At 35.9% G+C, this 17,743-nt stretch overlaps 1 protein-coding gene across 1 annotated transcript; it reads left to right on the forward strand.

The window, feature by feature from the left end:
* Nucleotides 1–4,987: 4,987 nt before the first annotated feature.
* LOC130628924 (uncharacterized) lies at nt 4,988–17,064 on the forward strand. Its single transcript, XM_057441983.1, has 11 exons — nt 4,988–5,184; nt 5,844–5,887; nt 7,291–7,456; nt 8,005–8,149; nt 12,903–13,014; nt 13,516–13,683; nt 14,433–14,650; nt 15,500–15,635; nt 15,712–15,866; nt 16,125–16,308; nt 16,937–17,064. The coding sequence occupies exons 1-11, from the start codon at nt 5,171–5,173 to the stop codon at nt 16,957–16,959; spliced, it is 1,365 nt and encodes a 454-aa protein (XP_057297966.1). The 5' UTR covers nt 4,988–5,170; the 3' UTR covers nt 16,960–17,064.
* Nucleotides 17,065–17,743: the final 679 nt, after the last annotated feature.

Consider the following 17,743-nt stretch of genomic DNA (forward strand, 5'->3'; position numbering starts at 1 on the left):
AGGTATCTGTATATATTTCGAATGTTCAAAGCGTTCTTCAATTTTTCTGTGATTCCCAGAAATATCATCTTCGTCCCCAGGGTTTGTTGCCTGATTGTAAAACCCCTATGGTTTACTTGAAGGCTAGCAAATCTTAATATCAAAGAGCAACAACCCTTTGAGACGAGGTTTCAGGGAAACATTTCCTTATTCGGTAATTCGGTTGCTTTTATTAAATGCAGTGGGGTTTTACAGTTGTCTAATTTGGACACAATGTTTTTCATATAGCATAATAACTTCTTCGCCAACCAAATATCAATTAAATGTGAAAAAAGGTTTGTATATAAGTTGGCAACAGCCCCTTCTTGATGAGTGGGTCTGGCACCTAAGTTGTGCTCTATCTATTTAGTTTATTATTATTTAATTACTATTACTATTCTCTTCATTTTATTGCTTTCTTTGTATTGCAACATTTCATCACATAGGAAATCTATTGTAAATAAATTTTAACACCTTCATTCACTTATATTATACACATGTGTATAGCATTTAATAGTTCTTTTATTGCAGTACTAGTCGATAAAGCCCGTGGAGAAACCATTTAGGCATTAGATGTTTTGCTGACGTCAGCAGTGCTGTGCAGATAAAAAATTTGCTAATTTGTTTATTCTTTGTCTGTAATGTGTAGAGGTTGAAACGCTGGTCAAAATAATGTACAGGATCATAGGTTCTCCACGTACGCCAAAGGAGATCTCAGGGATTAGAAATTTAGCTGACATTAGCAAAGACCCGCAAAAACACCAAAAATATATTTTACCGAATTTTATATATCTAATGACTTCATCGTATAGATCTTCAGGCGCTGATCAGGAAAATGTATAGGATCATGTATCTTTGACAAACGGTTACAGAGATATTAGGGTTAACCCGTTCATTCCGAAACGGATTTAGGGACCCAGGTTTGGGAAACTTACCCAAATAGGTCCCAGTTGGTCCCTAGTTACCCACGCGGTGAAAAATCATTGACGTCACTACCTCGTTTCCAAATTATTTGGCCTCAAAGCTTAAAGTGCGCTGTAATGGCTTCATTAATTTAATATACTTTTCTTTGACGTTAATATTAGTTTAATAACGTTAAATTATAAGTAGATATACAATAGGTAAACATAGGTTATTGAGATTTATTAACCCGAGGTGATTTATATTCAACGACGCGCAGCGGAGTTGAATATAATATCACCGAGGGTTAATAAATCCAATAACCTATGTTTACCTATTTTATTATATATATTATAAAAGAGATTTCTTTGTTTTGATGTTTTTGTAAAAAGAATTTTCTCGACAAAAAAGTTCCCGCCATTTCACGTGTTTGGAAATCGACCAATCAGTAAACGGACCACTAAGAAACAACCAATCACAGTTAATTACGATAAAAATTAATGAGGCGGAAAGGATAAAATCCAAACATGCGTTTACGAATGTTTTGTCAAAACTATTGTTACGTCACAAGCATTGAATAATACGGGTGGAATACGATTATTTATTCAATGGCTGTTTTTGCTTACGGGTATATAATAATAGGTGATGTTTTATAGACTTTGTTGAAGAAAATTATGAAAAATATAATCGACTTTGCAAAAGAATAACTTTTATGCGTTACACTTTTAAAGGCTTACAAAACTATGTCGTGCTGGGAAGAAAGGACTCCCAGTTAGGTTTAATTTGGCACTAACAACTTTACAGCGCACTTAACAAGGTCGGTTTCCACTTCCAGTGTAAAGCAAGGGTTTGTGTCTGAAATTTTTAAGCAGGCTCATTCAGAAGAGTACACCTTTTAACAAATGTTTGATATTTTTAAAAATTAGTCCTGTCTAATGAGACTTGAAGGAAGGTGTCTGACGCTATGCCCTCTAGATATATTGCAATATGAGGGATGTCCAGTGTAAGTATGAAAGGAAATTAAGGATTACGTAGGAAATAAAATGGAAGATGAGCTAATACTGACCACCCTCTCGCCCCCTCCTTTTATTTATGATACCATAGACGACCCATCCGTGGTACATTGGATACGGCACAAAACACGAGTGAATTTTTCATTGTTTAATCTATTTTTATAATTCTTTATAATACAACTTATACAACTTTTCCGCGTTATATGATTTCCTTTTATCCCTCCGAGGTATTCCGTCCCGTGCCTTTTATCTTGCGAATGGAACCTCGTTCTCTGGGCATTTTGCTACTGGCTCCATAGTAACATCTCAAGGAAAAAGACACCCTGGGGAGTGCTTTAAGCTTCGTCGTGTGCGTGTTTAAAAGGTCATGGATCAAAACTTATTTCAAAATTAAATTCTCCGGTGGCCGGAAATGTATTGTGTGTTGTCCTAATTTAACTTAGGAATCTAGATTTGTTTCGAGATAGGGGAGTCTTGTCTTATCTATTGAACAACACGTGGCCTACTTAGGTAAGTTGCTATTTTTTCATAATTTCGTGCCCAGGATTGGGTACGTTCGCAGCTGAACCTTGTAAATTAGATATTTGGGCGCTCATTCTCAGTGTTCACTTTATTTTACGTCCGATGTGACTTTATAAAGAGTAAAAAGGGTTCTTTGGTCTATAGTATCCCTGCAGAGTTTTTTTAATAAGCGTGACAATTAATTTTTAAACTTTTTTCTACTGAAAGTCATTGATTTGAATGACACTGCGATTGTTTAAACCAGAATTGATTTGGGACTGGCGCTCCCTTTTATGGGAACTTTTTTGCCAGGAGAAACAATCGTACAAAGAAATAAAGACAGATCTCTTTTCACTCAAGTTAGGTACTTACTTACCTATGAGACAGACAAACAATAAATTTTACATTATAATTGATCCTCTAGAAGTACTCTAAGCGCTAACTTCACATCTGTAAACAAATTTTATTTTGGCTTACGCCTTATGATCTGACACCACACATCTCTAGGGAAATGAAATTCCACATGATAATAATAACCACCTCCATCTCAGGACCTATTGTCTTTTCTAGTATATCTAACGGCGATAAGCTCCGGTAACAGACATAAAGCCCTAGGGGCGAGGTTAAATAACAATTAGTATAGACAGAAACGCTCCCCGTGTTGATTTTTGTGTATGTACAGTGTCATCGTGTTTTACCTGATATATTGTCTCATCACGACGTTCACAACCAGTGTTATTAACATATTTTTGTAAGAAATTTAGTGACGGACCTAACAACTTTAGACATAATATTTGAACGAAAAGTTGATCAAACTGGAAACCAAACCCGCTCAATATACAGCACACTACGAGTTGTACTTTAACAAATGTATAGGCCAGGTAAATATAACAAAATCAGAAATCAGTTTTTTGAATGTCCACGATCGAGTTTTTTGAATGGACGATCGAGAACAGTCCACGCGCCGGTTGAGGATAGCATGTTAATTCGATAAAGCGTTGACGTCAGCATAAATTAAGTATAACATAGAGTAGTAAACAAATAACGTTTTTTGATAGATTGTGTGACTAAACCAACGTCTGTGGTTACTATCTTTCACCATTCACAACCTTACAGGATATTTTAGCTACACTAATTTTTTTTGGTTTCTCAGGGGTATTTACATAAGACTGGACGGGATGATTGTCGGCACGGTTTTGTTACGCCTTCATATGGAAAATGTTTTTCTTTCAATTGAAATATGCAAAAGTTACCTCGTTTGTCCAGAGACATTCAGTTTATATGAAGAAAACTTTCTTTCTAGAGCCGGAATCCCATCTACATCAAGCGAGATCTTTTTTATCCACAAAGTGATATATAGTATAATTATTGAAAAAAGCGGGATCCAGATCGGAATAATTAAAATTGTTTTCTCCAAATGAAGATCTGGCACAACCACTTTCATTTGTTAACTCGCTGCTATACAAACATCTCTGATGTTAGCCAAGCAATACGTCGTTTAATCCAAATTATGTACAAAACTCCCATCCCTGCTGCGGTCTGAATAATAGTTCCAAGCGCCGCTAGAACTACCGTTTGTAGAAAATTTTTTTCCGCTTTCTCTTTTGTAGCCTGCTGTAGCCAACTAAGCTTTCTTCGAGAATATCTAACTCAGTTTCTTTCAAACGAAAGCTTAGGCGTAAACAAATGTCACAGCAAATCCCTAAAATTCAAATCCACCTCATGTTATCCTCTTAAATAATACAAGAATGAAATATATTTGTTCAGGTGAGTGAAGCCATTCTCGCTTAAAGCAAAAGATTTCCCGATTTGATAACGTAAGCAAAGAACGAAAGAATTAATAATTGAAAAGCGCGGTCAGAATTCTGACCACAGAGAAATCGTTTGTTGAGATCCAGCGTTATTTTGTCCACCTTAACTATTCCGATTTTTGGTGAGAAAAATTATGCTGGGTCTCCTGGCTACTTTTTGTTGAAAAAGAATTATTTAAAAGGTTATTGAAACATTGGTCATTTCAAAGAGGCTAGAGTTTATATTTTTTGTTTCGTGATTACTTATTTAGGAGGTCAAAGAAATGAACATTCTTGTCTCCAGGACTCTTTGAGAAAATCATTGAAAGTACTACTTGCTGCTTTTGAGGCTTGTCTCAAAGAGTCCTTGGGACGAGAATGAAAATAAAATTTTTTTTTTTTAGCAAGGTACTGTTGCCCTAAACTGTAAGAAATGTGAAACAGATATAAAGAGGGAATGATTTTTTTCTACCGACTATGTGATTTTTACACTCCCTCTTGCTAAAATTTAGAACTTCTTAATGTTATTATCTTTAGAATTAAAAAAACAAAAAGGGGAAGAGCACTTGTGGGAAAAACACTTTAAGCCCGCATCGGAGAAATATGAAAATATTGTTTGCCCAGCTGCATGTACCAAGAACCGTTTAAAACTCATTTTATTAACGAAGCTTCATATTTCATTCATTTCAGTAATTTTATAATACATGCAAAATTCACTTCGAGATATTTCACTTGCAGTTTAAGTCCCAGTCTTTCTATTAAAATAACTCGGGATAATATACACAGTAATCCGTCCATTGCTTGAAGTTTGTGTTAAAAGAATGTGAGAACGAAGTTGGTTTTCTTTACATATAATGTGCCAGAGTGTGTGGCTTCTTCAAGATTCGACGGTTGCTTGATTAAGTTGAGAATTACGCTAAGTGGGAAGAGACGAACAGATAATTCAAAATGCAGGCGAAAAGGTAATCTAATTTAAGTAAATCAATTAGTCACCAAACTCTTTTCTTTAGGGATTGTATAAAGTACACAACGTACCGGGGATATGTAGCCATTTACACTTTTCTTATAAACTGTTTAAAAATATAAAAGGGTGGGAACGTCATAAGGTTTTGTTATGTATCAGAGAATTCCCTTTTTCCAGTTTACCCTTTTTTTTAATTCTTATTAAGAAATCCCCCCCAATCTCGTCCCCAGGTCTTTTAGGCTTTTTGTTGTGTATGACAGAATTCTCTTTTTCCAATTTACCCTTTCTTTTAATTCTTATGAAAGGAATTTTTCCCAATCTTGTCCCCTGAACCCTTAATTTCTGTTAGGCAGGGTATGAAAGTATTTGCATCGATATAGCGCTATGCTATGGACCCATGAACATGCCTGTAAATAAGAGTGGAATTTTACTTCCCAGTTAAAAGATCCTAAAGTTCTCTACTTTTCGTGTACACTTTAATAAATTCATAGGTTAAGGGGCCTTAATGTTAATAAAAAAAATGTGCCTTAATAAAAATAGAAAATTCTAAGTTCTAATTATGTTTAAGAGTCCAATTTTTTCATGAAGTGTTTTAGAAACTAAAAACATTAGCTAGCCAACATCAATGTAATGGTAAAATTTTCACTATATATATAGATTGTATTTATGCGCCATCATTGGTTTGACTTGCTACCTTTATGGTAAGTACCATTGGTCAATCTCTTTCCAAGCAGCTCAACTGTGTTTTAACCAATAGCTTTTTCCTCACTAAATCATTATGTCTTCCCAAACTGGTCCTCAGGGCTCTTTTTCACCTTTTGATATTGGGATGGCATTTAGGATGAAACTTTCTTTCTTGAACGCCATCCCAATATCAAAAAGCGAAAGAAGAGCCCTGTGGATGAGGTTGTATGTCTTTCCAGTTGTGATACGTGTTTAGCCACAATATATAGTCTTAGAAACAGCAGCATTGTAACATGAAAGTCAAACTTCCCCAGTACTTCTTAAAATAAAAAAAACACTAAGAAGGAATGTTAACCCTATTCGGTCCGGGGTTTTTCGAACATACTATGACCGGGGGGGGGGCGGATTCCGCCCCCCCCTCAATAACTTTTCATAGGGTTGTTCAAATTGAATCAAACTTGGCACACTTATAGTACGTCATAAAAGGAACAAAATGGCGCCAAAAAAAATTTGCTTCCGTCAGCACATTTTCTGTGACGTCATCAAAAGCTTAAAAATTGTTAAAAATGCCACTATCTGCTTAAAATATAATTACTTTTGTTCTAGAGCGAATTTTTACATTCTGTTTGAAGTTTCTGAAAGCTAAATAAAAGTTATTTAACATATCTTCCGGTTTTTACATGGATCGGATAAAAAATTGCCAAAAATTGCCCGAAAATCCGTCTTTTTCCGATTTTCGGGTAAAATCCGACAAAATCGGGAAATCAGATTAGTCACGTGTTCAAATTATTCAAAATGATTCTTCTTAATGAAACAAAGTTGTGTTGCAAGTTTCAAGTTCTAAGGATAATCCTAACAGGAGTTATTATATTTTCTCCATTATAAGGATTTCATAGAGATTTTTAGGGGTAGTTTCGAGTAATGGCCAATATCAAAGCCTCTGAAAGGTATGGGACCTAAAAAATTTGCATGCAGGTGTCTAATAGATAAATGTTGAAACTCAGTAAGTATTATAGCCATATAACAAAGCAATCAGGAGTTATTAAAAAAAAACCGTCAGGGGGGGCGGAATCCGCCCCCCCCCCCGGACCGAATAGGGTTAAAACGCAGATTCTATCAAAGAAAATTCAATTCTCCCCAAATTTATATTTTTATCAGTTCCTAATCTCGATTTTGTTAATCAATTTTTTTGATACTCCAAACTTTTTGTTCCCAATTTTTATTTTTGTTGACAGCCTGCGCAAATAGTGGGAGAGGAAAGATGGGGACTTAAAACCTAAAGTAACTGTGACTTACGCCACCAAAATCCAAACAACCAAGCGCATCATAACGCGTCCTAAAAACGTGACAGTACACGGAGACAGGCCTGCTGTTTATGGACTTACACACGGTGTTTACTTATGCCTCCTTTTTTTTTCAGGCATCAATGGAACGTTCGTAACATGCGATAGAGATTACCTTAAAATCGGATGTTTTAAAAACACTAAGTATTTAAACACGCTACTTTTAAATGATCGTGATCCTGGAAGTCCAACTTTTTCCGGATTTATAATACAGTGGGGAAATTTAGGGAAATCTCTGCACAGGTTTGTTTGTTTGTATTTAAAAACCTTTCGTGCAAGCTAACTTTTGCTTCCCAAACTTCCCGTTCTAAGACAATACACAAAACAATCATATATTTATATATTTTTAAGCGTAATGTTAGGATCTCTATTTCTGCTGTGTGACGTAATCAATTTAGGATTTGCAATTTTACTAACACAAAAGACTAATGCAATAATATGAATAAGCAAAAGACAATCAACACAAAACTAAGCTTTCGATAAAAGGGACCCCAAAATTAAGTGTTTAAACCCAACCTCGATCCCAGAACCTACTGTCTCTTTTTGCATATCGGACGGCAAGAGACATATCAATAAGCGCAGCGCCGACGAAAGACAAAAAGTACCTCGGAGAATAGCCCTCACTTTGGAGAATTGCCTCTACCTCGGAGAATAGCCTCCACCTCAAAGAATAGCCTCCATCTCGGAGGATAGCCTTCACCTCGGAGGATAATCTCCACCTCGGAGGATAGTCTCCACCTCGGAGGATAGCTTTCACCTAATGTCTTATTTACTCTTCTTTTTTTTTTTAGTTTAGCTTGTCGTTGCGCTGAAAAGGCGCGAAGAGAAGGATACACACACATATCTATTCGCTTCTTCGCTGAATGTTGGGCGGGTAGAGGGTGGAGCACATTTGATTTGCTAAGAAATGCACAAAGGTCAAAGGATTGTTTGCAGGTAGGAAGTCCTATAGTTAACCAACCTCGTCCTCACGGGCAATATTTTTGTGTTGCATTTTAGTACAAACAATAGCCTAAATAGCCTTAGAAATGATTTTGGTAATTATTGTTTTCTTCAGGAAAGTTTTTTTTTAAACAGTCAGCCATTAAGTTTTGTAAGTACAAATACATCACAATGCCGTTGACAACCAAAATAACGTGGAAGTTAAAGTTTACCCTTCGAAAGTCAGTACGGCGTCAAGTTCTACTAAACACCTTGATTCACAGACACCATTTCGATAAACTATCTGAGTTCATCATTAAGATATTGCTGCACGTAGTGTAGTGGTATCGTTTGCGGCTCCCAGTTCGGGGACCGCGGATCGAATCCCGCTCACTGCCAAGCAGTATTACCATGCAGTATTCTTCTTCAATATGAAACACCCTGATGCTTATTTATTTATATTTTTTTCTTATAAAAGGAGCGGAAAAGCGAAATAATCATTATTGAGTTAAATGTTTAATTTTAATCCCAGGGCTGTTGTCCCTTTTTTATTTATATTATTTATACAGTAGACTCCCGGTTATTCGAACCTGCACTTATTCGAATAATTCGGTTATTCGAAGTGAGATGGCGTTCCCCTTGGATCTGCTTACCCAACTCAGGCAAAAACACTCTCGGTTATTCGAACTTCAGTTATTCGAATAATTCGGTTATTCGAAGTGATTTTTATTCCCCTTGGGGCCAATTATAGGCTAAGTCACCCTCAGTTATTCGAATTTTTTTTATTGGGAGATCGTCGAGTGAGAACATTGATTTTCTGCGATTAAAACACTTTTTTTCTTCAAAAAATCAGGTTTCAATATTCATGGCTATTTACACTCTTCAAGCAATTTCTTCAAAAGTTCAATATTCTCCTTCGGTCCAGAGAATTGAAGCAAACCCTTATCATCTCCAAAGTTAGTTCTTTTCCCTGTCACTTTTACTTTGCAAGTACACAACATCTCTGACTTCAGAAAGTAAAATATCGTTTTGGCAAATTTTCCTGTTTTTCCTTTAGGCAAATGACCAACAATATCTCCTTTTTTGCAGACCGCCACTGCATATTTGTCTATGTCGTTTGTTGGTTCCATTTTAGCTTCTAGGACTTCACCAATAACAGCGTTCCATTTCTTTTGATACTCATGATATCCCATAACGGTTGAGTTACTCTCATAATACTTGATAAGAATGATTTCTATCGGCTGTGTTTCGTTGATTATCATTGAAACAAGATCCATTGTAATTTTCACTTCTTCGTCCTAATTGTGGTGTGACTGCTTTGTTGTTGTGTGTGTTGTTTCGTTTCGTTTTATAACATTCGAACGTTTTAAAAGGATCATTCAAAATTCGAACGTTTCCTTTGATTTTCAAACGTTTCATCTAATTTTCGAACGTTTCGAAAGCTCGATTAAAAAACAAGTGGGTGGATGTAAACAAACTTTTTAAAGGCTCTTCAAATCCACATTAAAGATGGCAACCGCTCAGACAACGTCAAGGAAGAAAACTGTTCTGACGATCAAAGAAAAATATCTTGCTTTGAAAGAGCTTGAAAAAGAAGGAACAACTAAAAAGTCTATTGCTAAAAAGTATGGTGTCCCACCTAACACACTTTCATACTGGGTTAAGAATAAAAGTGACATTTTTACCAAGTATGAATCAGGCCAGTATGGAGTTAAAAGACAAAAGCTTTCTTCCGGAAAATACGATAACATTGATAAAGCAGTTTACAAGTGGTTCGTTAACGCTCGTGAAAGAACTGTGCCGATTAGTGGTCAAATCATTCGAGAAAAAGCATTGGATTTTGCAAAGCAATTCAACGAACCTGATTTTAAAGCTTCAGAAGGCTGGCTAGACAGATGGAAGTACAGACAAAACATCATTTACAGAATTATTTTTGGAGAGGAAAAGTCTTGTACACCAGGGATGACAGCAAGCTGGGAAGAAACACACCTGCCAACCATTTCGTCACGCTATGATTTACAAGACATTTTCAATGCTGATGAATTCGGCTTGTTCTACCAGATGCTTCCAACAAATACCTATCATGCCAAAGGTGAAAGATGTGCTGGTGGAAAGTTCAGCAAAGTTCGTTTAACAGGACTTGCAGCAGGAAATGCCCTAGGTGAAAAGTTGCCCATGTTCGTTATCGGAAAAACGGTTACACCGCGCTGTTTCAAAGGAGTCAGAAGTCTTCCCTGTCAGTACAAAGCTCAAAAGAAGGCCTGGATGGATTCTGAAATCTTTACCGATTATGTGAAAAAACTCAATGTTAAATTTGAAACTGCGGGTCGAAAGATTGTCTTGATAATTGACAATTGCCCAGCTCATCCAGAAGTCACTGGTCTTAAAGCAGTAGAATTAGTTTTTCTACCACCAAATACAACGTGTAAGACCCAACCCATGGATCAAGGTGTAATCCGAGCATTGAAGGCATATTACCGGTCAAATCTTGTGAAACGTCAAATAAAGTTCATTGACGGCGGTAAAGAGGTCCCTAAAATTAACATTCTTGAAAGGATGCAAATCTTGGTCAAATCATGGGACGCTGTTTCAAAAGACACCGTTAAAAACTGCTTTAAGAAGGCAGGCATCTCAAAAGAAGCACAGATCACGAGTCTCAATGATGCGATGACCCATTTAAATCTCTTTCTGACAGCATAAGCGAGTTGAAAAAAAGAGAAGTTGACGGCGACATCTTTAACGCAGATGATTTTGTGGATATTGATTTTGAGGTATGCACGAGTAAATCAATTGAATTGACTGATGAGGAAATCGTGGAAATCGTACTTAATGAGGACAAAGATCAAAACGCGCCGAATCTCGAAGATGACGATGATGATGAAATTGAGGCACATGACATCCCCCCGAAGAAGCCAAAGCAGTCAGAGTTGGAAGAGGCCTTAGAATTGTTGGAAAGATGGTCTTTGTTTGACGAGAATGGTCTTGAAATCAGAAAGCAGTTAAACATGATAACACGTACATGTCAAAAACACTACATCGATAGTAAAAAACAATGTAGCATTAAAGATTTTTTTAAGAGTTGAACTCCTTGTATTTACTAGATACATTTTCTTTATAACTTTCATATTTTAAAACCTGTTAACAATTTGTTCAAATTTATTCTTTCTTCAAAAAGTAAAAATTCTTTGTGTTTACACGCTCAACTGAACCACAATGCCTCAATTACTTAAGAAAAGTCCATCCCATTAAGGTTAAGTTGAAAATCTGGCGGGAAAACGAATTTTTCAGTTATTCGAACTCCCGGTTATTCGAAGTAAATTCTTATCCCCCTTGAGGCTTCGAATAACCGGGAGTCTACTGTAGTTATATATTTAAAGCAAAGTTGTTACACCAGGATATGTCGCAATCAACGTGAAATGTCGCAATCAACGGTAAATGTCGCAACGTCGCCGGTAAATGTCGCAAATCAACAGTAAATGTCGCAAACCCAACGGTAAATGTCGCAAACAATTTTGTGCCTCGAACGTTAAAATCAACAGTAAATGTCGCAATTTTTTTTTTCATGGTTTCAAACTTTTTTTGATTATATTAAATAACATTATTTTAAATATCACTTGACTATAAAGAAAGAATAAACCACCTGCACCTTTTATAATAATGCTCAATGTGATAGTTTTGCATCATAAATTTTGAATAGCGGTCCGTGTCCCTATTGTTAAAGGTATTGAAACAATGAACTATCTTTTGAACTTTCAAACTGTTGCGAGATTTGATTGCCTTGAAATTAGATGTGCTGTAGAAGATTACAGAGTGTGTTCATATTACTGTCAGCATAGAATTATTTTTCAGTCGTATTTAATTAACTTGGCGTTTTTAACCGGCCTCAATTTAGGACTTTGATTTAAAGGACACCAACAATGTTAAATACTTGTGAATCGTGCATTCTTGAAACGATGAGGACTGTAGTATGCTTGCAGTTTTTTCTCGCTTATTTTGGAGGCGTGTCTGCTGTTAATGAGAGGACCATAAAAGCTCTTACCGAAGAAGAGTATGATATTTTAGTACGGATAATAACTAACTGTTTTGAAACACCGAACGGCACTGCAGAATCCGCAATAAGAAAATACCAGCGATACGGGTGATTTGCAATACTATCCATCACTTGACCCAAACAATAAAGGTTTCTAAAAACTTGTTTATATTACATATTTTCTTATTATGTTTTAAGTTTACTTTGACGATTTGGCGAACTTTTGTTTTAACGTCTTCTCTTTCATTACACTCATTACAAAATCGTAAGAGAGTGATCTTTTCATAAATGGTGTTTATTTCGAGATAACATTAAAGTTTAGTTTGTTAGGATTATTTGCATATGTAAGAAAAACTTTTTTAGCTTCTTCAAAATTTTTATTCCTTCACTCAGTGATACTTATGTTGTAGAACATTTTGAGAGTAATATGGTGATTTCTATCTGTGCGACATTTACCGTTGATCATCTATTTTGGTGCGACATTTGTTATTGCGACATTTACCGTTGATCATCGATTTTGGTGCGACATTTGCTGTTGCGACATTTACAGTTGGGTTTGCGACATTTACTGTTGACTTGCGACATTTACCGGCGACGTTGCGACATTTACAGTTGATTGCGACATATCACGTTGATTGCGACATGTCCTGGTGTAACAAAAGTGCCGTTGAGAGATGAGAAGCCTTTATAATAATGCCATGTTGTTAAGTTACAGTTTCCATATACTCGTATTGACAGGATCGATATGAGCCTTGCAGCAAACATTATGGAAGTGGTGAATGCGCTGGAACAGCTAAAGACGAATACATCTACGAAGTTGTTACAACTAAAATAACAAATAACGAGATTGGTGAGTATTACACACTCTCGTTCCCATACCCATATTTCCACTGCAAGGGAGTAAGGGATGCTAAGAACGAGGTTTGGCACGATAAGCATTTTTGTTGTTTTTTTATCTAATTCATGCTATTTTTTTCTAACAACATATGCAATTTCTCTCCAAACCCCCGCAAAATTGTGTCAAGTGAGTACTGACATTACAGCACTTTTAATTCTAAGAGATTATTAAAACAGTTTTTCTTGTGAACATTGTAGAAATATTACATAATGTGCAAACATTCTTATTTAAATGCTTTAGAACAGTCTACCAAGCATGTACCTTTTGGTAGTGTGATAAAAACAAGAGAACATTTATATATTCTAAGGCAGGAAATTTAGCAACGTCCCAGGGCTTCTTTGTCTCCTTCTGTTGTCGGAAGCTTCTCGCGTCGTTTGATATCAAAGGAAGAAAAAAAGTCATTAAAACGAGCTTGGAAACTTAACTTACATTCTCTGTGTTTCTCCTCCACAGATGGTGGTTGGTCGACCTGGTCAGATTGGACAGCATGTAGTGCAACTTGTGGCAAAGGCGAGCAGGCTAGAGAGCGTGTGTGTAACAACCCAGAACCAACTTCTGGAGGAGAACCATGTAAAGGCACAGGGACTGAAGCTAAAATCTGCAACAACGGCAATTGTGCAGGTAGGCAAAGTTTGATGTAAATAGACAACTTCATAGCCAGGTCCCTCAAGATACTAAAAATTTGAATAATCTTTCGGACGCTTAATTTTGCGTGATCACCACTGCTTAAGCATATAAACACTACGGGTTTTTAGTAAGCACAGGATTGGAATGCTTGACACGTTTTCATCTCTTTCTAATGGGCATGAAGACCTCTTCCAGTTGGATCTCAGCTTTCTTCCCTATAAAGAGCATGCACAATTTTTACTATTTTAGGCTTCTCTTTATTTCACTTTATTATTGTTGTTATTCTGAAGTACATATTTTTTTATAAGAAATTGAAATTCCAAAATGAGGTTTAGGGATGCTTATAAAAAGTACTTTTTCAGGCTCAGAATATTTTTAGGTTGTGCTTAATAGCAAAAAGATTTTTAAAATATGCTTATGAAAAAGATATGATCTGCCTCAACAAAATATGGCTATTTGAAAACAATTTTACATTCGAATTTTGAACATCAATAATTACGACTTAAATCTTACTAGGAAACTTTCGTGAGTAATACTTTAGTATGAAAAAATTTAAATTGTATTGTCAAGAAAAACTGCTCACAAAAACAATTAAAAAAACTTCACAAAACTTTCTTAGACTTCACATAATGCTTAACATATACTTAAAAAAAGGACCAAATTTAATGCAAATTAATGCTTTTAAATGTCAAGCTTATAAAAAAACATATAGCAACATTTTTTTTACCGTTTTAAAATGTTAGCCATCGCCGACAGCACTGGTCATCTGGAATGTGAAAAACGCATCAAGGGATTGTATCTAGCTATCTTGCACCGTCAGCCGGAAAAAGAAGGTTTTGTGTGGCATTTAAACAACTGCAAAGAACATGGCTATACATACAAAATGTCGTTCGCGAGTATCAATAACAGTAAGGAAAGGAAAGATATATTATGCAGAGAACTTATTGATCATTTATACAAGGTAGAATTATTTTGTTTTTATAGATACAGCCAATTTTCTGGACAACAAACACAGGGTTTCTTGCTCTCTCTAAGTAAACAGGAATTATTATTTGGGAATATTTGGCATACATAAGACAGTAGAAATATGTGACGTATCTTATCAAAGTTTATAATCTGCTCACTAGATTATGCTTTTCCTAATCGCGCTAATAATCTGCTCACGCCCTACAAAATTTAAATATAACCATTTCGACCGTTTAAATACACGCGAATGTCTGGGTTATATGTGTTTTAACCCTTAAGCGATAATCCTCGAAATTATCCAAGCAAAATATTGGGCAAAAACAGCCCCATAGTTAAATAGCCATAACTCCTAAAGAAAAGATTGTTATCGAAATTGATCCGTGTTTTAGAAAAAAGATGTTCCAAATACGAACCGTCTAGGTCTTTTCGCGATTCCGGTTTTCACAAGCTGATTTTTTAATGACTGAAAAGAATGCTACGGACCACTCTTTAAGGGTTAGACCTTTGAGAGTGAATGAATGAAGTGAATGAATGAAGTATGCCTCCCTGGAACAATTTTCTCTCCCTTAGCCTTTTTTATAAGGAACAAAGGATATGGCATTGTGTTCACTTGTTAAAACTAAATATGTGTAAAAAAGAGAGCTCTTCTTGTCACATAAATTAGACGAAATGTGTCCAAAAAAACCTCAGCGCATGCGCAGATAACTTACGGGTGGCGAGACTTCGTTTGATTTTAATGTTTAAATAAGATTGATATAAGTTTCAAAATGTCAACCTCGTTTCAAGACAAAAACAAAAAGATATTCGACTTCCATTATACAACAGACACAATTATTAACCTTAGGGTGTGCTGAAGAAAGCTCCAGACTCTGATTATAATGATATCCGCATGCAATGCTTCAATGGACGATCAACCGAAATGCTGGTGGCTGACTTTTTGAAAAGGGAGGACTACTTGAATTACGATCATACTAAATATCGTAAGTGCCGCCATAGCAACTTCATTCCTATAGGCCAAAGGGGGAAAAGCAATTCATTTTTAAGCTTCTCTTTCAGCAACTGTATGTCACCAACGTGTTCTTGGATTACATCGAGCTCTACTTTACGACGAAAAAGTTATGACTCATTTCGAAACATATTTCGAAGAGTGCAATGCAGGAGCATCTATCGCAAGTCAAGCTCGTAAAATGATGGCTACTCCCGAAAGAAAGGTGAAAATAATACGATCCCTTCTCTTTTTTAGGTATCCCTAGATATTTATGTTAAATGTGATAACACCACTAGAATTATGCGTTTCGTCGTGCCATGGTTTTTTTAAACATTTTCACTATTCTCTTGTTCAATATAGTTTGAAGTGCCATCTTATATAGAAAAGTGACCAGGAAAGGAATTTCAAAAAAAGGGCAAAAGTGACGAATATCTTACCCGACAAATATATTTTTCCGACAATATGTTTTTTGGTTGTTTAGGCAATAATGTGCAAGATTCGTGTAAATTTTTTGTACAACGACGTTCTAAGAAGATCTGGGGAGGAGGCCGGTTTGAGCCATCATATTCACAACTGCGTGCGAGGACGTTCTTATGAAGATCAAGTGAACGATTTCATCTACTCCGCAGAGTTTGAAGTCAAATATAGAGTGATTGAGCCAGAAGGTATAAACTTTGTTTCTAGGCTTTTTAACTGATTCTTTGTTAAATACATGATAATCTTGCCCAACCTTCCAGCATTCCAGTTTACAAACATTGTGTTTCCTTTTTTACTATCTAATAGCTAATGTGAAAGAAAACTGGGAACGAAGGTGACTTAGCAATTCTTTTGCTTAAAGTTCATTGTTACGTTCTTCCCCAGGGGATAGAAAATTTATAACAACGTGTCAGAGAACTGGGGACGATTTCGAACAAAAATGTTTTCATATTTTATTTTACGCCCCTATGTTTACCATTCTTGTCCCCAGATCTATTCGTGATTAAACCTCAAAACTTTCGAGGTTTATCTCAAAGAGCTGTGGGGTTGAGAAAAATACGTATTGGATCCAGCCTGTGTAGGTTTTCGGTCGTCAAGGAGTATTTTTCTCATTGTGTCAATTTATTTCAAAAGTTTTCAAAAATTGGCTTACAAAAAGGCTTCAACTGAACCATAGGTGGTCGAATCGATTGATCAATTTATCAAAGGGCGTGTCTTAGTAGGTGTTATAAAACGATGTAACATAAACCACGTGACAATAAGTGAGATTCAACCTTAGGTGATTTTAAACATTTCCAACTCTCTCTTTATTTTTAGTGACATCTATCAACAAGATATAAAAAGTTGGATTCAAAGTGATTTTTCTGAAAACAGAAGATAACCAACAACAGTAAAAATAAATGGTTATGTACTTTCTTAACGGAAAATACTTCACTCGTTAAAAATGTCGTTTATTATTTTACCAGGGTTCATTTTACACAAATTATTGTCCTGTTGTGTAGTTCCTTAAGTCGAGATTTAGTAGCAGCTTTCACTTAAAGTCGTGCAATTATCAGAAAGGATACAAGATACGATGGGGACGAGGGTCTAATTTGTAGTCCAAGTTCGTTTTTGACCCCAGAGCTCTTTAAGTTAAACTTTTGTGGTTTTAATCTCAAAGAGCTCTGGGGACGAGAATGATCCAAGTTAAAAAGAATAATAACGATTGTGCGAACTATAATCAAGTTTGATGGATCGGACGACCTTAAACTTCAAGTGTCGTGCGGTACAGACCTGGTGCACGTTTATTATTCTTTTCCCGCCCACTCACTCATTTCTGTTCATCTTTCTGATGCGACTTTTATCCTCTGTGCGCGGTGAAAATATGTTGTTAGATATTTCACCCAACACACTCATTGTGGGGCGTATTTTTCGCTGTCTACAGTAAGTGTATTATCAGTAACAGGCGGGATTGGGTGTATAAAATATATTACAAAAACAACATTCTGTCAATATTTTTCAACAAAAAAACTTAATGATATCCGGTTTAAGGTATCAAATTTTCGCATTCCTGTACTTCATTCGAATGTAACTGGCGATCAACTCTAATTGTCTCTTTTGTGTTTGATTCAGGCATCATTTTTT

The sequence above is a fragment of the Hydractinia symbiolongicarpus genome, chromosome 15 (genome assembly GCF_029227915.1).
Source record: "Hydractinia symbiolongicarpus strain clone_291-10 chromosome 15, HSymV2.1, whole genome shotgun sequence".
NCBI classification, from domain to species: domain Eukaryota; kingdom Metazoa; phylum Cnidaria; class Hydrozoa; order Anthoathecata; family Hydractiniidae; genus Hydractinia; species Hydractinia symbiolongicarpus.

Excerpts from the sequence above, each read along its gene's own strand:
- LOC130628924 (XM_057441983.1), top strand. Across the intron at positions 13,684-14,432 it reads CAACAACGGCAATTGTGCAG|CCATCGCCGACAGCACTGGT; the intron begins GTAGGCAAAGTT and ends TTAAAATGTTAG. Across the intron at positions 15,867-16,124 it reads TGGCTACTCCCGAAAGAAAG|GCAATAATGTGCAAGATTCG; the intron begins GTGAAAATAATA and ends TTGGTTGTTTAG.